The sequence below is a fragment of the Lutjanus erythropterus genome, chromosome 13, assembly GCF_056507025.1.
Source record: "Lutjanus erythropterus isolate fLutEry1 chromosome 13, fLutEry1.hap2, whole genome shotgun sequence".
NCBI lineage: Eukaryota > Metazoa > Chordata > Actinopteri > Lutjaniformes > Lutjanidae > Lutjanus > Lutjanus erythropterus.
In genome coordinates this window covers 38,514,718-38,535,147 of record NC_139329.1, presented here as the reverse complement: position 1 = coordinate 38,535,147, position 20,430 = coordinate 38,514,718, and the positions used below count along the sequence as shown (strand labels likewise).

The 20,430-nt window shown below is 40.0% G+C and overlaps 1 protein-coding gene across 1 annotated transcript in view; it reads left to right on the top strand.

Annotated features, from left to right (window-relative positions):
* Positions 1 to 5,247: 5,247 nt before the first annotated feature.
* cadps2 (Ca++-dependent secretion activator 2) overlaps positions 5,248 to 20,430 on the top strand; it is a 271,647-nt gene continuing 256,464 nt past the window's right edge. Inside the window, exon 1 of the mRNA XM_084733727.1 lies at positions 5,248 to 5,750. Coding sequence (XP_084589853.1) covers positions 5,409 to 5,750 — 342 coding nt within the window. The 5' untranslated portion in view covers positions 5,248 to 5,408. The remainder of the gene's footprint in view (positions 5,751 to 20,430) is intronic.

Here is a 20,430-nt window from a genome sequence, read left to right as displayed (position 1 = left end):
AGCTAAAGACCCCAAAGAAGAAGAAGAAAAGTTTGTGACAACAACAAACAAACATGGCGACACTGGAGGAGGCTGAAATAATGTACTTTTTGAGAAAGAGGCAAAAGCGGGAAAGTAATTTCCACTATTTCCAGATTTTTAAAACTTTTTGTTTTGTTGTGTCCTGTGGTCGTTTCTTGGTCGAAGGCCACCTTCCTGCACTGTCCCCACGACTGCTGGTGGTATTGCTCGATTTCATCTGTATCCATGAGTTTTCAGAAAACACGCACAGAAATATTGAAGAAATGAACACAGACAATTATCAGAAATCTAATGTTCAAAATGAGCCTTAAAAATTGGATGCTTGCAATTGACAGCAAAACTATGGAAAGGTGAGCTTCAAATGAGAACATTCAAGCTAAAGTTACATCACTAACTAACCATTGATCGTTAGTGTAGTTTGTCACCTTTGAATGAAGATAAAAGGCCGGTGGACTTGGTGTATTGGAGTGTTTCTCCAACAAAGCTACAGAACTCAGCAGGTTCCCTCGCTGCTCAAACATGAATCCCCATAGATTATTTTTATTTCTTTCGCCAGTGGATCATTGATGTGCCGGTTAAGCCCTGAGGGCACTAGTTTAGCTCCATTTTGGTGATTGTTTCAAAATCAATGGCCAGATATTTCTCAGCACACCAAGGCTGAACAGCCTCTTGAGTTTTCCAATGCTTCAGTTTTTCTCTGTCATTAATTTCAGCACGTCTGTTTTCTTTATGTTTTATCTCCTTCCTCTATCGTCGTCTTCCACGTCAATCAAAATTCAGCATGTTTATAGGGATTTTACAACGGCCTCAAACATGGCTCAGCCAATCACAGTCAAGGATGAGATCTGTATTTATAGTCCTTTGGGTGTTTTATTGCCCGCTCTCCACCGAGCATTCAATTAAATTGTTTTAAGACCACTCAAATGTCCAGTGCGTAAGCATGATGTGGATTTCTTGGCAGAATATGGTAGAAATGGCATATAATATTCAGATATTCAGTTTTCATTAGTGTATAATCACCTGAAAAGAAGAATTATTGTCACCTCAGAATGAGACGTTTCTATCTAAAGAGAGCGAGGGTCCTTGAGCAGCCATGTTTCTAACACCGGCTCTAGAGAAGGCTGTTTTCATTCTATGCAAATGTCGCAGTCACTGTAGGTTTTAACGCTGTACGCTTAAAGGATGAGGGTGAAACGTGATATTTTCAATCTGAAAGTCCTTTACACAAGGTTATGAATAATATATTATATTTTTGTCTTTAAGGTTTTCTTTATTTTTTTTCCAAAGCACTATGATGAAAGAAAGTCTTTTTATTCGTAAAAGATTCCCGTCTTGGGCTCAAGTCCTGCAGACACAGTAGGCAAGTTAGAAAACACTGAGGGACGGAGAAACACATTGTTAGTTTGTCTTTTTAATGAGATTTATTGACAGTAATTAAAATATAGAATACCACCAGACTTACACACTGGAGGTGTAAGAAAAAGCATCTTGAGAAAAACGAGCTTTGCTCAGAAGCAAACAGCAGGCAGAGACAGTTAGACACTAGTTGGTGAAGAAAGTGGGACATCTAGCAGCGTAAGAGCCAGATGTGTCTGTCGTCAGTTGGTGGAAACCAAACCAGAACTAAAAAACAGAGAGTGAATATTGGACTCAACATTCATCAGGTGGACACAAACGTGACTCCAGTGGGATGATCATGTTGCTGTGTGTTAACATGCTCGTTTCAACTATTTTATAAGCTGATTTTTTGTCAGATGTTGTGTTTTCAGTTCGTTCTGCTGCCCCCAGGTGGTCAAAGGAAATAAGAGGAGGCGTAAGAATCCTTGAATGAAGTGTCTTCAGCATGACAGATTTTATACAGATATGTATAAAGATTCATTTTCAGTCATTTCAGACATTTGTTTGTTTTGCCATTTTGATGTTCCTTTTTCTTTTTGTTTTGTTTCTATTTTTTGGATTTTTGTTAGAGCTGTAAAAATGTGAAAGTTGTTTCTTTCTGACTGTAAATAAAGTTTGAATGAATAAGTGAATAAGTGGTGTCAGTAGCTGCAGCAGAAGCAGCGAATCAAAATCAAACAAGCCTGGAAACCTTGAAACCTTCACACAAACCCAATCTAAACCTCTCATTTGACTGATCAGTGGTAAAATGCACCAGAGAAACACTGACCTCTAGTGGCCACAGTGTCAGTCCATTACTATACACTAAATATACAGTGTGAACATGAAACTAATGCCGATGCAGAACTGTTGGTGTTTCTGATATTTTGTCCTCCCTCATTAACATATGTAGATAAAATATTACAATTTATTTTTTATACTTGATTTTTTTTAAATCCTTTTATGCAGCCTTCCCCACAGGAAGTTCAGAATCTTAATAGTTGCCACATAGTATGATCAGAAATATTTGAATAATGTTTTGTTTTTTTTCAGGGGCGCATTGATAAATACAGACCCTCCTTGTCTCTCTTCATTGATTGATAGAGAGCTGCATTGATTAATGATTGAGTCATACATTCTCTTATTTCAGTTTCTTAAATGTGAATGTTTTCTGGTTTCTTTACTCTTCTCTGGCAGTAAACTGAATATCTTTAAGCAACTGAACAAACAAACAATAAATAAATACAATAAGAAGAACAAAGAAAAAGCAGGTGTTTTATTTACTTTTTTGTGCGTGTCAGAAAAAATCAGAAAAAAGAAATTTTACTGTCAGAGAGGAATAAAGAAACTAGAAAATATTCACATTTAAGGAGCTAAAATTGGTTTTTGTGCCTTTATAACAACAGCAAATCAATTAAGTAATGTATTAATGAATTTAACAGACAAAGATTCAATAAATTGTGCATTCTTCTGACAATTCAGTGTTTATATTTTGTATTTTATAAGCTAACTTCCTGAATTGTATTTGACCTTTTTTTTTCCTTCTTTTTGTGTAATCTGCTCACACTGATCCTGAAGATTTTTAATCAATATTTCTCATCTTCAGTTTTAGGTTTGTCCATGCAAAGAAACAAACAGATGTTTTTCAGTGTTGATATTTCTCTTGTTAATAGGTTACATATAGCTCAGTTAGTGTTTGTTTATATTGATAAAACTCTTTTTTTTTTTTTTTTTTTTTTTGTCAGTTCCAGCTCTCTGGTTCAGTGTCAGTGAACATGTTGCTACTGTTTCAGGTCAAAGATTGTTTATGCAGGAAGAGTCATCACACTGCAGGTTAAAAACTTCCCAGTCCTGACCTGCAAAACAGGACGTTCTTTTTCATTGTGTGCTAGTGATGATGGAAAGTAACTAAGTACATTTAATCAAATACTGTAATTAAGGTAGTTGAGTATTTCCTACTTTGTACTTCTACTCCATACTACATTTTCTTGATAGCTTTAGTCACTTTGCAAACTCAGAATATTCATGCAAAATATAACCGACAAAATAATTGATGATATGTTGTTAGAGGTTAAGATAAAACTTTATTGATCCCCGGGGTAATTCACAAACTACACAGCAGAATATAAAATAGCCTGATCAGAATGAGCTCCACCTCTGCCAGCTGCAACATTAAAGTGATCAACACATTAATGCATCAGTACTTTTTAGGGCCTGATTGCTACTGGATCTTTGAGTTCGGTCCCAATACCGATATTAATAAGAATATTTAAAAAAAAACACACACCTTTGTATTTTTACTTGAGACATATTTTGAATGCTTGAATGTCTTTCACCTCTAACAGAATATTTGTAGTTTTGCTACTTTCACTTAAGTTAAAGATCTGAGTGCTTCTTCCACCACTGATCTTCTAATTTAAAGAAACAGTTCACCCCAAATTAAAAAAAATACATTTGACTCTTAACTGTTGTGCTATTTATCTGTCCAGATTGTTTGGTGAGAGTTACTGAGTTTTCAGGGGCACATTGATAAATAGAGACTTCTGTAAACTGTATTTTAAACACCTCGTCTCTCTTCATTGATTGATATAGAGCTGCAATGATTAATGATTAAGTCATGCATTCTCTGATTTCAGCTTCTTAAATGTGAATATTTTCTGGTTTCTTTACTCCTCTCTGACAGTGAACTGAATATCTTTAGGTTGTGAGTAAAACAAGACATTTGAGGACGTCGTCTTGGGCTTTTGGAAAAAACTGGTCAAGATTTTTTACCATTTTCTGACATTTCTGAGGTCAAACAGCTAAGCAGTTAATTGAGAAAATAATCGACAGATTAATCAACAGTGAAAATAATCATTAGTTGCAGCCTTACATTTGTATTCTCCTCTATATGATGCATGAATTAATAGAGGAGAAATGAGAAAGAGGTGGGGAAATAGAAGTTGTACTTCTGCCTACTCTTTTCTGGACACCATTCTTGTTTGTTTGTTATTTATGTTCGAAATAAAGTTATTCATTCATTCATTCATTCATTCATTCATTCATACATACAGCTAATCTGAAAACAAAGTAAACTCTCTCAGAGAGGTAGATAAACTCCCATGCCCCATGTATTTTTGATTTTGGTTAACTCTCAGAAACAGAATCAGTTTTATTCCAAGTAGGTTTTCACATACAAGGAATTTGCTGTGGTGTATTAGTGCATAAGAACAAACCAGATAGGCTACTAAAAATATAAATAAAGTTTACAGCAAGTAGTGCAGGACAAAAACAGCATAAAGAGAAAAGGAAAATGCTCAAATATGACTTTATTTAAACAAGTGACAGGAATTGAAGCATATTTCCTGAAAAAGAAACAAGCTGATTCTTTGCAGAAAAAAAATATGAAGTGTCTCAGTGTCATGGCTGAGCGATTCTGAGAAAATTTCTATGAAATAAATATTTTTTTAAGTCTTACATTAAATCTGATTTGTCTGCCTCACGACATTCGTTCAAGTAAATTTACCATTTTGCCTTCAACAAATATTGCACCAAAATTTCGATTAATTGTGCAGCTGCGCTCAGTTTTCGGAGAGTTTTCTGGCTCTTGAAACACGAGCAGAGTGAGACCTCTCCGCTGTTGTTCTCCTATCAGCAGCTACAGGTTGCTCACCTGTCTGCTCGAGCGCTCACTCTCAGAGCGCGCGAGCTCTCTGTGTGAAACAGCCAGTGGCGCAGGGCGCGCGCTGCCATTCCAACACATCCCCGGTGTGACGGAACGAAGCGCACGCGGCGACAACCTCCAAATATTAACCATTAAAACTCCGCCCACAAAAAAAACCCCGACGTTCCTCTGACAGGTCGCAGCTCCAAACCAAACACAACCACCGACCGCAGCGGAGAAGGAGCACCGTCGGTCGGGAAAGTGCAGCAGTTAACGCCACGTCGACTAAAACAAACAAACTAAAGCTGAAACAGTTGTTCCTCCATCTCTTTCTTTTTCTCCGTCGGTCTGAACCGGAGTTTGAACCATGCTGGACCCGTCCTCCAGCGAAGACACCGGCGGGGAGTCCGACCCAGAAGTTGTCCAGGAGGCTCCGAGGAAAGCCTCCTCCTCGGCGGGGAAACGGGGGAACAACAGCCGGGCGGGCGGCCAGCAGCGACAGTCCGCCGCACCTGGAGGAACCCCCGACAGAGGTGCCAAAGACAGCAACGCTACAGGTGAAGAGGAGGAGAGGAAGGAGCGAGAGCGGCTCCAGAAGGAGGAAGAGGAGAGGAAAATTAAACTTCAGATTTATGTGTTCGTCCTGCGATGCATTGCCTACCCGTTCAACGCCAAGCAGCCCACCGACATGGCCCGGCGGCAGCAGAAGGTGAGTCTGTGCACCCAACATGCACCTGTTGTCTGGAAAGTAGGGAGCCGCTACCAAACCTCCTTTAAAAATATGCCAATTTAACGCCGACTCTCTTAGCTGACAAAGAATTCAAAATAAATAAGACAACTTCAACTCCTTTTGGAATCATAATGAGCTGCTGATTAATTCGGCATATTTTCCACTCTTGCTTTCGCTTTTATTTCTGCAAAATAGCCCCTTTCCTCTTCGGTTTTCCTGTTGCTTCCACATTGTTGCCGCTCCAAACCACTGCCTACAGGGCGACGGCCACCATTGTGATCCAACTGTTAAATTGGAAATATTTACTAAACAATCGCTACACTGTGTATACAATCAACGCCGAATTCATCATCCAGTAATTACTGTCGCGTTGCGTCTTTGAATAATTTGTGATGTGTCTATTCATTTGTTACTCCTCGTGTAAACGTTAAATTGAAGGAGATCTAAAGGGAATCTGGTAAAGGTGTAAAGTCATTTGAGGGAACCAAGAGTGTCTGTGTTTTTAGCACGTGATCTTTGCAGATTTCTTTAAATGGTCACGAAAAGGATAGTGAACAAACCAGCCAACCTTTAACAGGAGCATAAAGTCATTCAAGCCAAGTTATCCATACATGCAACTCTACTGTAATAACATCAGCACTGCAGAAGAAAAAAATAACTAATTCAAACCCACTTTGTCTTAAAATCTGCTTTGTTTGTATTTTTCATAAGCTCAGTATAATTTGTATTTGTGCCATAACCCTTTAAATGCATACATTAATTGACACTTTGTGGGTTTTCCACCTTTAAAAAAATCCCTGCAACATTAATATTGCTTTGCTGGAATTAATATAACTGTTGATTTAGAAGGACGCTACATGAGGATAGATCTGTCCTTGTATTAAAATAACCTTTATTTTAAGCTAAGCTAAGCACAAGGCTGAGACGATTCAGTCCTGAGTTGTTATGTCTTTTTTTTTTTCTTGAAATTCTCGAGTCTTTGCTTTGGCTGCATTGGATTGCAGGATGCATTGAAGCACTGTCCTTGGCTGTGCACAACATTCAAGGGCCATTCGCTGATTTGGTGAATAGCTCTCCCCGGGTCTGTCCACGTTAGATTCAGATGAATGAGTTTCTGCTGTGCTGGAGGGCAGCCTGGACCTGCGAGCTCACTCTAATAAAAACAAGCAGGGGAACCCGGTTCTGCTTGAAGAACCAACTCCTGTGTTCTCCTGTGCCACTGGAAAGCCTGTTGATGAGCGTTTTGTGTTGTTAAAATTCAATATGCAGGAGGCGTTTCCATTCAGCTTCGATGTGCGTGTAAGTGATGAATCTGTTCAGACAGAAGGCAGACGTGGGAGTTTATTTTGTGCACAAGTGTAAGTTCAGAAGATTAAACCCATGTCACATTAATTAGACAGACACTTCCAGCAGGAGAGATCAGCGCCTTCCTGAATTTTTATTCTCTCTCCAACTGATTCTGGAAGTCGTGCTTCTCCCTGCATTGATTCATAAATAAACAGTGTGTGAATTCATTGTAAGACTGGGGAATGTGGCATCGATTTGTTGTGTCACAGAGGAAGTGGAGTTTCTCATGTTGCAGAGCTCCCTGGTGGTGGCAGTAGGCGTGTCTGTGTGAGGTGGGTTTCCAGTTTGAATCCCCCGACTCCCGCCCAGCAGACTGCTGTGGATCACTGCAGGATGGAGAAATCAATCGTTCAGGATAACGGTCCACAGTCAGGAGTGGATTTTTTTCTGCAGAGCAATAGGTCATCTGAAGAAAAACTGATGTAGAACAAACTGTGACAGGAAACAGATGTGAGAACAGTGTTTGCATCGACTTTCCACACAATTGGTACGAGGGACACTGCAGTTTAGTTCACTGAAATGGTATTGGTACTAATATTGACCTTTATTAAGTGGATCAGGTATTGACCAGACCTGAACAGAAGGTTTACAGTGGATACTGCTGTGTTAGATAAAATATGTGTTACTGAAAAAGGGGAGATAAATGAGTTGTTATTCATCTTCTTAGGACCTGCCTGACCAATCAGAACCGATGCGGGCATTAATTGGCAGAAATGGAATATAATATCCATATAAATTTCAATAGCATATGAAAGTAAGAATTGTTGTGTTTTCGTTATCTTGGAATGAGCCCTTTGAATCGACACAGGGAGCAGGTTGTCTTCATCAGAGGTCGCCATGTTGCACCGCCATGTTTCTACAGTAGCCCAGGATGGACAAACACTGGCTCCATGTAAGGCCTTACAGGTTTTTCAGGAGTTTCGTGGCCACTGTATGGATGAACAAAACAAGACGTTTAAAGACATCACCCTGGACATTGAGAAGCTGGGATGGACATTTATCACTATTTTCTGACATTTTATAAATATTGCAGCTCTGGATTAAACATTATAATTAACTCAAGTCTTTTTCTTGTTATTTGATAACTGGTAATAGATAAGCCAGTTTGTACAGGGGCAAGTAAAAATTGAATTTGGGCACCTATGTGCTGTTTTTAGCTTAAAATGACTGTAGTCAGAGACAATGAGGTGAAGCAGCTGTAGGGTTGTGGTGGATCTTTACTTGTGCTGAGAACATAGCTGCTGTGAAATGATCAGAAATGAACAGTTTTTCCTCTGATTCACCAGCTTTCTTGCGACCAGTGCTCCCTCAGCTTACTCAGTCTCTAACTTGATTGCCCACCACTGCGCATGTTCTTTCTCCACAAAAGATGGACACAAACCAAAGGATGTTTTTTGGTGTTGCTATTTTGCAGAATAAACTGCAGCCAGACCCAGACGTTGAACCTGAGTAACTGAAATAAACCAGGGAACACACAACTGAGAGAGAATATCATTGTTTGGTCCATGAACCCCACCTGGATAGTTACTGGTTTCAGTGGAGCAATCTGTTCTCTGGCTGATGTGATTGGCCACTGTGACAGCTTGACATCAGATTGAAGTTTTCCAAAAGTTGACTTTGTTTCTACTTTTCTGCTGCATTACCTGCTGCATTTTTGAAATGAATGAGACATCTGGCGTTTTCCCTGCAACGCCTGACTCTGTTTCAGAAGAGACCATCAAGCTTGTCACATAACAGAAGCGAAAGGACATAAATCTGCAAAGTTTCCCCAAAGATTTGCACGCATGGTAAGCAGAGCATAGTACTAACCTCCCCGTCCTCACCATCCCTCCACGGCAATTAATCTACGCTGTACTACCAATGATGTCCACTGGTGTCAGAAGCTCGTAAGAGAGAACAAAAACAGCTGAAGCTCACCAATCACAGTTCTTGTTGTTTCCATGTGGTAGCTGCCGTAGAACAAATGGCGGTGCAAGTCAGTAGTGGCTTAGCCACTGTGGTTACGCTGTAACCCTTAACAGAACTAAGGCTTTAGTGACAGTATGTGCAGGACTTAAGTGTCGAGCGGTGCTAGAAATGGTTCCTTTGCCTCCTCTTTGTCACTCCCACGGTGCACAGAAACTTTGTCGTCGTTTCCTGCTGGCCGCCACGGCTCTGGAGGAGGAGTTAATGATGCAAGCCGGTGCTTAGCGTCGGCCCACGCACAAACTCAGCCTGCAGCAGATTCACTGTCAGCCTCCACGATGCTCGGGGTTTCACCTCCCAGAAAACGCATTAATGATGGCATTGTTTTTTAAATGTGGAATAAAAGAATTTGCTGCTTGTAGAAACAAATTTATAAAAACATGTCAAAATGTCTTATGACATTTTTTTAATGTATTTTTGGTGTCAGTTAATTATATTTAGGGCTGCATGATATGGTAAAAAATCTTATTGAGATTATTTTGACAAATAACTGAATCACTGAAAAAAAAACTGCGATTTTGATTATATTTTAATAATTTTGCAGCCCTACAATATATATTAATTCTAATCCTTGTTTAACTCAAAAAGTTAGGAATCATATGTGTTCTTTAGGGAGAACACACATTTTACTTTATAATAACATCTGCTAATGATGAAGAATTTCCTGAACTGTCTTGTCTGTTTATCCATAAAGTATCATGAAACATGATACGGCAATAAAATCTCTAAGTTAATAAAGTCTCATCTGGGTCATCCTGCTCTCCCATTTAATGTTGTATCCTGTCTGCAGATCTAAACTTTAACAGGTTGTCTGAGGTTTGTGTAACGCAGTGACATCAGTGATACGATATGAATCAGACTGACTGTAATCCTCAAGGCTTTGGAGGAAGTTTGTAGAGACGCTGAAGCAGAGAAACCAGCCGTGCAACATCCAGTCTTTCCTTGTTTACATAGTTTGAATGTTGAATGACTGAAGGTTTGCAGCTTGTCAGTCTCTTGTTTGAAGGATGTTTTCACTTGTCTGCTCTTTGGGAAATGTTAGAGGAAGAGCTCTTGTCTCAGTTTTTTAATTCTCAGCTTGTCTGGCTGAGGTTGTAGGAGAGCAAAGTTTGAAGAGATCAAGAAAGTAATAAAAGGTATATCGCTCTGTCTTCTGTCCGAGAGCTTTTTGATTCATGTTTTATCGAACAAGCCTCTGGTATTGATGAAATCTTTTAGGAGCAGATTAAACACGGTGTGAATCAGACGGGAGGAAGGAAACAGCCCATGTTTCACCTGAGGCCGTCTAGATAAAATGAAGGATGTTTATTTCCCAAAGAGCAGAGGTTCATTATTATTTCTAATAAATAATTTACATTTCAAGTTGAAATGCAGCTACTCAGACTTTCCCTCCAGAGCTGCAAATCTGACCTGATCTGTGCAGGACTTTGACTAAACCATGTGGTGACAGGAGAAGTCAATAGTAAGCTTGTTTGTCTTTATTTTCTCCCCTTTTTGTTGTAAAGAGCTCAAACCAATCTAGTTAAGACTTCTTTATCCAGGCACAAGAGATGGATTTGTTCAGAGGCAACAAACTGCAACATGCTGGAAAGTTTGAACATTGAAACAGCCGAGCCACAGCAGAGTTTTTGCAGTCTGAGGGTGTTTTCACACCTGTGGTTCATTTGGTCCATCTATTGATGTGAAGTCACTTTTTTCCAGATTGTAAAATGATAGAAAAAGGAGCTGAGCCATGTGAGGAATGATGCAAAAAAGGGATTCAACACGACCTCCAGAGAGTCATGTGACAAATTAAAACACATCTTTTTCGTTTCCTCAGGCTCCTTCCTCTTTTTTAAAGTATTGCATCATAATTTAGGATGTATTGTGTGAGTGCAAAGGGTCAAAAATGGGTTTGTTATCTCCATGTAACATAAACCGGTATTTATTCTCTCTGTTGTCAAAAAGAGCTTATTAAGAAATAACTGATTTTAAAGGTAAAATATGCAGGATTTTCCCAAACAGACTGCATAGACTCATACAAAAATAATCCCATAGCCCACTAAAAGTGTGTTGTAGTGAATACATCTGCAGAGACCCCGCCCTCCACCTGTGGCTTCTTATTATCTCATTATTTTGCTGTGCTCAGGGCAACTTCCCCAACCCGGAACATCAGAATCTGATGTCCTGGGAACCAGACTCAACATTCAACTATACCTCTGTGGTTTTTACAAACAGCAACTGATGAATGCTACTTATTCTACCTTTAAGCATTGTTGGTGTTATTAGCAAATTGGCCATATGTTAGAAGTAATGACTAACAGGTAGTGACGAAGAAGAGGATGAAGAGGAGGCGTCTTGAACAGCAGTGATTCAGAGGTTATTCCTGTGTGAATGCTGTCGCACACTTTTTAATGGCCTTAATGAACTGACAAAGAAGTACACGGAGTTGGATACACAGCAGTTTTAACAGCTTTTGTCTTATTAATCAGGGAAAACGCCCACGCAGATGTGTCACCATGGTAACCAAATTATTTCTAGAAAAATATACATGGCTTAAACAGATCAATTATAAGATTATAAGATAATAAGATTATAAGACATAAGTCATCATGATAAAATCGCATACCTGCTGTCATAAAGTCCGATGGTTGGTTTGTTTGCTTTCTCAGGCATCAATGATGCTTAATTGTGGGCGTGGCTGATTTGAGTTAGCGGTGTGTGCTTTCGCAGGTGGTTAGCCGTGACACTCCCCCTCTTTGTCAGTTTTGGATTAGTTGGGAGTTAGCCACACAACGGCACTTCAGATACCTACAGGTGACGCCATGGAGATGAGAGTGCTGCACCGGGCTGGGTACCCCTCATAAACATTGTGTAAAAAGTAAAAAATATATTTATATAAATTTGCAGGTGCAGGCAGGCATGCTGCAGGTGAGAACAATAATATAACAATACGATAATATGATTTTCCTCTTAGAGAAATCAGAAATAAAGATGACTATGCAGTATTTTTATTTTAACATTTAAATCTACTAATACAATAATATCAAGCCTAACCAGCCTGCAGGATTTTATTGTGAAAGCCTGAAAGAAAACATCCTGCCAAACAGTGGGACATCACCGTCTGATCTGACAGGGAGGAAGGCTGTCTGACAGCTAAAATAGTTGGCAGAAAGGCAAAAATAGGCAGTGGAGAAAAGTGGACAGATTGTGGACAATATGTCATCAAAGGTCAAACGTATTAGCTTTTGATAGCCACAAGCTAGGCTCATCGTCACTATGGAAACCCATCGACAGCTGCTGGACTACAGGCGATCTGCCAGTTGAGAACACAAGTGAGTGAGTGCGTTTTTAATTATGGGTGTGGGTCGTGAAGCTCATGTTCACAGTTCTGGATGGGTGTGAATTTGACTTAGAACAGGCAGGTAACAGGTTGGTTCTGGTTCTCAGCTTTGCAGGGGCAGGTTTGCAAAACTGGACCCGTGCTGGGTTCTGATGGAACCGCATCCATGTTTTATACAGTCTGTTCTTTCAGATCACAAACGAGCTGCACCAGAGTTCGCTTGACAGCAGGGTGAAACCCACCTTTTTCAAGCAGCCTCAGTTTTGTTGTTTTGTCTGTCAGGGTTAATTTAACAGCTTTCACACCAGACCAGATGAACCGTACTAACAGAGCAAATGGACCTGAGTTCGTTTTAACTGGACCAGACAGGTCAGGTATGAAAGCACCCTGAGGCTGCTGATGAAGATCTTTACCAGAATCTTGAAGCAGAGTTTTGGTTGGTAGCTGCAGGGAGGCAGAACATCAGTAGCACAGCTGGACGGCAGCCTGAAGCTTCAAAGGTTTAACTACCTCACTGGCTTTCACATCCACAGTAGAAAGTGTAAGTGCTCCGAGCTCTTTTTCTGCAGTTCTGCAGAACTTTAAGCCTGCTTCTGTCATTTCTGTCTTCAGAGGCGGGTGAAGAGCTGCTGCTGTCTCAGAGACCTGTGGAGCCTTGAGTTTTTTTTCACAGTTTTGAGTGAAGGAGTGAAACATTTATACTGTTACAGCCTCTGACCTCGTGGACTCGCGCTGCTCATCAGCATCTCTGAATGTTGTCCAATCTGCTGTGCTGCAGCCTTGAGGCTCTTCTGATTTGAAATGTAGAAGCTGGTTCAAGTGGTCAGAGTTAAGTAGTCAATAATAAAAATGAGTGAATATGTATGCATTCATTTATGTGTTTATTTATTTTTTTTCCATTATATCGTGAGGAAACTCCCACCCATGGTATTTTCTTGCCTTTGAAACATCGGAAGCCTCTAGTCTTCCCCCTGTGTTTCTGTTTTCTTCCTGTTTCCAAGCGTGCCTGACAAACTGAGCGGGGAGACCATAACTGCAGAAACCCCCTCCTGATGGAGACCCACGCATCCCTCCCTGCACACATCTAATCCCCTGGCAGCTGTTTATTACACAAACAAGATAAACACCATCTCCTCTGCTTCTCTGCTATAAGAAGCCACTTCTGCTGATGTGGGGGCTTGTTTTTTTTCAGTGGGTGGTGGGCGCGAGTTTTGGCCGCAGATCTGCTGGAGGCGACTTCCGTCCTCCTTTGTCATCTCTCCTTCCCCTGTCAAATTCCCTGAGACGGAGCTCTTCTCAGTGGGTTATGTAACCTCTCCTCCTCCTCCTCCTTCTCTTCCTCCTCCTCTCAGATAAGTGAAAGGATGTCTTCAGCAGGGCTCTCACAGAGCAGGGAGCTCCACGAAGAGCATCAGACAGCCAGTCAGCCCGGCCCCGGGGCCAAAGAGGGCCCTCAGTCAGCTCAAACTCTCTGCAGTACATTACAGTACAGTACAGTACAGTACAGTGAGTTTGTACATGGTTGTTTTTGTTTTTAGGATTGTAGCAGGGCTGCAGTATGGATGTGGTTGCAAATATGCAATCAATTTGTTGGAAATTACATAACCAACAACAATTAAGTCTTTGTTTTACCACCAAATGGGACAGAAGAAACACTCAGAAAAAGTTAAAGTTTCTCTTTATGATATGTGTTTTTGTGCTTCAAGTTTAGATGCTGAAAAATGAACAGATTGTGTTTGCTGTGCAAGAATGATTGCAGTCATTTCCCACTGCTTTCCAACAACGATACCATTATATCACATGAAATAGTTGAGTGTCGCTAAACAGCTGGATGGCTAATCAATCAAATGATCAAGAGAAGAGGAATCGACAATTATGATGAACAATTAATCAAAGTGATCGCTGGTTTAAGCATCTACAGCCATGTTAGCAACTCTGTGAGTCTGTAGTGGTCCATTGAGTTCATAATGACAATACTACCATGCTGATGTTTAGCAGGTATAATGTTTATTATGTTCATTATCTTAGTTTATTGCTTCTCAAACTGTGGGGTGGGCTCACCTGCTGGGGCACAGAGCCACTTCATTCAACTCGGATCCTTTTTATTAGCTGCTTCTCTAGAGGTTGTTAATGATTTAGAAAACATTATTGAGTGTGGGGCAAGAACTTATTTCAGCTTCTGAGGTCGGGCATGGCAGAAAAAGTTTGAGAGACGCTGGTTTAGTGTGTTAACATGCTACTAATAAGCACTAAACACAAACTACAGCTGAGGCTAATGGGAATGCCAGTTGTTTTGCAGGTCATATTTGGTCATAAACTAGTCTGACTCACCTGATGCACACTGCTGGTATGAGTCCTGCCATTCGTTGCTGTCAGAGTGACATCTGCGTCTGTGTTTTCAAAGTCCCTGGGAAACAACAAAAAACCTCTGAGCTGCAACCTACACGCTGAAAACACTGCAGAACCCCTGCAGGCGGGGTGTGGATGACCTGATATAGAGTGAAGCAAAGTTAAATGAATGTGGTTTATGTAGGGAAATGGACAGTCTGGTGATGTTACTTTCCCAGTTATTTTGATTGATTGATTATAGTAATTGTGGGGTGGGAACTTTTCCGGCTTCTGATGGGGGAACGCCAGAAAAAGTTTGGGAAGCCTGATAAACACAACAGAATCAGCTGAATCATTTTCACAATTCAGCACAGTTCACTGTTCTGAAGCTTCAAGACTCTCATGAAGAATAATCCCCAGAAACTGGCTGTGCAGAAAGAGTCTGACGGAGCAAACAGCTTGTCTTACTTCCTGCCTCAGTCGTTCACTGACCACAGCGGACACCAAAGAAACAACTCTCAGTATAAATTGACTGAAACAGTTCAGTTTGTGTCGATGATTCACCTCGAAGTGTGTTGTTCTCTAACAGCTTTCAGTTTTTAGTTTCTGTGTTGAGAAAGGAAAAAGAGTTTCAACCAGGACACGACCGTTAGGAAAGATGGAGAACTGCAGGGTGTGTGTTGTTTTCCTCCTTCAGAGGAGGTCAAGGAAATAAGGAGACACAAGTGAACAGCAATGGGATGCTGTCATGTCATGTGCTAAACTTTGTCATCATCAGAAAAATATATTTGTTGCCATGGCTGCTGTTATTTGTCAGGATAAAAAAGAAGAATGAATATTCATCCTCATGCCAGAAAAATTCAAGAAACAAACATTTGTTCCCTACTTAGGGGAAGGAAGGAACTGGGAGGCATAGACAGAGAAGAGCAAAACACTTTGTAGGTAACTGCTAACTTGTTTGTGTGTCTGTAACTGTCAGATGACTTAACATGTGGTCCATGACTGAACTCATTTTTATCTGTTACATAAATTAAGTTTTAGGAATGCTTTGCTTTGTTGCGATGTTTTGTTGCGTTGTGTTGAGTGATGTCACTTCCAGTTAGTTTCGCTTTTGAAAGCCATTAACTGGCAACTAACTGCTTATAAAATGATGTGAAATACGAGGGATGCTGTAGTCCAGCGCTTCCTTACCTCAGTGAGCTTTGCTGTAGCGTTTCAAAGTGCTATCCTTTTAGAAGTGTGTAAATTTTAATGTTTTGTGTTGTAAATGTTTTGTCTTTAGGCTATTTGTTCTGTTGGCTTTCCTGAAGTTTAGTGCATTTTAACTAGATCGTCGTTGCAAAGGAGAATATGTTTTCAGTGATTCCACCTGATAGAATAAAGGTCAATAGAGAAATTAAAATTTAACAATATAATTTTACTTTCATTAATAAATATGTGAAAAAATGAACCTAATGTTCTTTTGTTTTACTAATGTTAATGATGATAAAGAATTAGTTTTTCAGAGCTTTATTAAAGTAATCTATACAATGAAACAGCATATTATTTTACATTTCCGTTCGGCAAGTCATTGTTGCTTGCATGGCTTCAGGTGCTGCAGGAGTCTTTTTGTTTTTTTCACTTGCTCTGTCCGGCAACTGGGTCGGAAATCGACTCGCACCAAATACATTTTTACTTGCCCCTGAACAAATTGTATTATTCATCAGCGCAGTGAACAAATAACTGCTGTCTGTCTTGCACTGCTTGTGTCTTGTCTTTGTACAACACGCTCTGCATCGAAATTGACTGCTGGTCCTCGATGCTTTTACCTCCGTCATCAGCTCCAGAGAAAACAGTTTGTTTTATTCTTTTTGCCCAATAAGACAAGTGAGTTTCTAGATTTACTTGCCTGAAGTGACATTTTACTGGCCCTGGGCAACCAGGCAATCATTATTATTGAGTCCTGCACTGAATAGTGAATATTATTGCTGTGTTTTTGTACTAATGTTTTGCTGCTTCTTGTTGCTCCACTTGGTTTCTGCACCGTCTGAGGTTGCTTGTTCTGTTGCTGTTGCAGACTCTATCTTGTCTTGTTGTCTTCTGACTGTAAATTTAGGCCAAAACATCTCGGCGGAGGACAAACACTGGCACATTTACAGAAATACTGATTTATGTGTGTTGCCCTTTTGACTGAATGAAGGAATGACATAACTGCTGTGCTGTAAAGATCTAAATTGCACCAGCTGTAAAGTTTTCAGCCTCAGAAACTCTTGTGTGTGTTTTTTTTTGTTGTTTTTGCTGCTGTATAGCTGCAGAGAACTCATTAAAATTGCAGCACCTTTATTCTCAATGTTTGCTTTCTGGGTCCAAACTCAACAGAAGCTTCTCCTCAGTTCAATATATATGTTCTGGTGCAGATTTAAAGCTGGAATTCTCCCTCGTACATGTCCATACTGCTGATGGACTTCTGATTTGTTCACCCTCTGATTTTTCATCTTGTCTCATCCACCCTCAGGTTAAAAAAATTGTGTCCAATACTTTAATTTTGCAGATAAACACAGCCTCAGCTGTACTTTCTGTGTTCAGTGCTAATAGCAAATATTAGCATGCAAGCAGTAAAACTATATGATTAATAAAGTAACATTATACCTGTTAAACATCAGTAAGCATTGACATCCTGTCTGTGTGTACAGCGGCACAGACGAGAGTTTACTTTTAGTCTTGCTGCTTGATCAATGATTCAAGTAATTAATCAGCTATCAAAATAGTGATTAATAATTTTGTGGATCAGCTCATCAATTATTTAGAATAATCTTCTCAGCTCCGGTGATTTAAGAATTTCAAACTACTTCCTGTTTTCTTCTTGAATGTAGCAACATTGGTTATTTTAAGCTGTTTGGATGAGCAGCGATCTATACCTGTATTTTTTTTTTTTTTTTCCGGTCAGGACAGTCATTTGTACACCCCCAGCAGGAAGTCCAGAATGCACTGCAAAAAAAAAACCCTGGTGTTTTTGAATGAGCACACACTCGAATGATCCTGACTAGAAAAACCCCTCGCTCTCTTGCTCTTCCTCGTTTGTATCTCTCTCTCTCTCTTCACCTACACAAACCTCTCAGCTGAATAAAATAAATTACAACAGATCAGTGGGAGTGCACTGAATACAGAGACCGGTAGATAACAGTGTTTGAGGATATGAGGGGGAGTTCTGAACAAAAAAAGAAAAAAAAAATCTGTACAGCTTTGCAGTGGGGTCGGCTTGGACTCGACTTTTTAATCATATGTTCTGAATTTAGCCTTTTTTCTCTCAGTTTCTCCTGTATGTGGAGGAAGTTCCTGAATCTTGTCCACAGCTAATCGTGCATACTACTGGATCAATCAGCCTATTTGTTCGTGCACTTTCAAGACTACATGCTGAAGGATCTCTGAAACTGTTTTTTTTTTTTTTTTTATGCCTCCATGCCGGAGAGAGCAGTGGTCAGATGCATTGTGTTTTGGGGTTTTTTCATTCTTGAAATCTCAAGAAGGTGTTGAGGGAATTTCTTCAAACTTGGCACAAATGTCCACTTGGAATTAAGGATGAACTGTTTAGATTTACTGGTCAAAGTCTGCCCCATTCTTGTAAATGCAATATCTCAAGAATGCGTTGAGGGAGTTTCTTCAAACTTCCTCACACATGTCAAATAGGATCCTAGCGGTGCTGCAGGGTAACGTGTATTCTGAGCAGCTGTGGCTCACTGGGAGAGCAGCATCGTTCACCAGTTGGAAGATTGGCAGTTCAATCCTTCCTGCTCTGTCGAGACTGCATCTCAAAGTATCCTTTGGCCCTGATACTGAACTTCAAATTGCTCCTAGAGGAATAACCACTGGTGTTAGATTCAGAGGAGCAGAACCACCTTGCATTGTATGAATGTGTGTGAATGGATGAATGTGACACGTTCTGTAAAGAACTTTGAGTGATCAGAAGAATAGAAAAGTGCTTTGCCATCCATTTAACAACTAGTTACATTTAATTAATTTACAAAATAAAAGTAAGCCATTACAGTCACTGAGAAATAAGTGTAATTAAATTACAGTTACTAATGAAAATGTTGGTGATTATCAAGAGATTACTTCCATATATTAGAAAACTTGCTTGGTGGAAATCTGCACTCTGCTCAGGAGGGCTGCAACTGACAATTATTTTTACAGTTGATTAATCAATCGATTATTTTCTCAATTAATTGATTAATAGTTGTTTGTCTATAAAATGTCAGAAAATGGTGAAAAATGTTTCACAAAGCCCAAGATGACGTCCTCAAATGTCTTGTTTTGCTCACAACTCAGATATTCAGTTTACTGTCATAAAGAGTGAAATAACCAGAAAATATTCAGATTAAAGAAGCTGGAATCAGAGAATAGAATTTAATTTAGAGTTTTTTCTCAATAAATCACTCAATAAATTACTGAAGGCGACCTACAGTGTCAGGCAGTAGGTATTATATAACGTTGGATCTCAATCAGCTGATAATCAAACAGCAGCTTGTTGAGATGCTTTAAGTTAATCAGTTCAGAGCGTTTACATGCTGACAGCCTGATATTTATAGTGTATCATGAGAACAGGACGAATTCAGTTTATTTAAGATCATCCTGCTGCTCTGAGGCCTGTGCACAATGTGACAGATTAGATTGTGAATGAAGGCGTAATCCTTATGAACAGTTGACAGCATACAGTAAATCATTCATTCATTCAGGCAGCAAATACACTCAGTAGCTGCTTTATTTGATACACATGTACAACCTCAGTTTCATGGATGTCCCTTTAATATTCAGTCATGATACTGAACCTATTGAATCTTCCAAACAGGTTTTTTTTCTGAGCATTTCACAACTTTCCCAGACTTTTGTTGCCCGTCTGGCAACTTTTTTTGACCCCTGTTGCATACATCAAATTCATAATGAGCATATATTTACAAAAAAACAAGAAAGCTTATCAATTTGAACATTTAATATCTTGAATACAAATTTCAAAGTACAGCGTCACTAACCATGACCTCGATGCTAAAACGTTTGAAAACTGAACATTATAGGCACTGTAGACTTTGTAGGAGAACAGGTGTGTTAGAATTGCACGGGATTGTACAGCTGTACCTAATAAAATGGGCAGTAAATGTATTTCAGAACAGTTCACGCGGGGTTAACTCCGCACTGCCTCAAGCACTCAGACAGCCACCATCATCTGCAGGCCTCTGGAGGCCGATGATATTTATGAGTCGTCATAAATAAATAGATATTGACAGGTCGAGCGGCTTGCATCATGTCCCTGTGTGGCAGCCGGATCAGCCTGCGGTTTCACTCGGTGCTTCTGGTGACTAATGAAGTCCCCCGAGGCGTCTCCACCGCGGCTCGGCACGCCGCTCGTTTGTTGAGATGACGGTCTGCTCCGTGGTCCCCCTGCAGAAGCTCCGGAGACTTTTTGTCTCCGCTGCGTTGCCTCCATGTACTTGTGCAGTAAAGTGCAACTTTATATTTTTTAAAGAGGAAAGGTTTATTGAATAGCAGCTCGCGGGCTCTCGGGATGACTGGCACAGGTGCCGAATTTATCTTTAAGCAAAATATCTCATGTTTGTCATTTAGATTTGAGCTCTGCTTTGATGGCTCCTTTGGGACAGCTTTGGTATTCTGGTACTACGTAATTGAGCTGTTTTGTTCAGAAAAAGAAAAGCAATCCCACGCTGT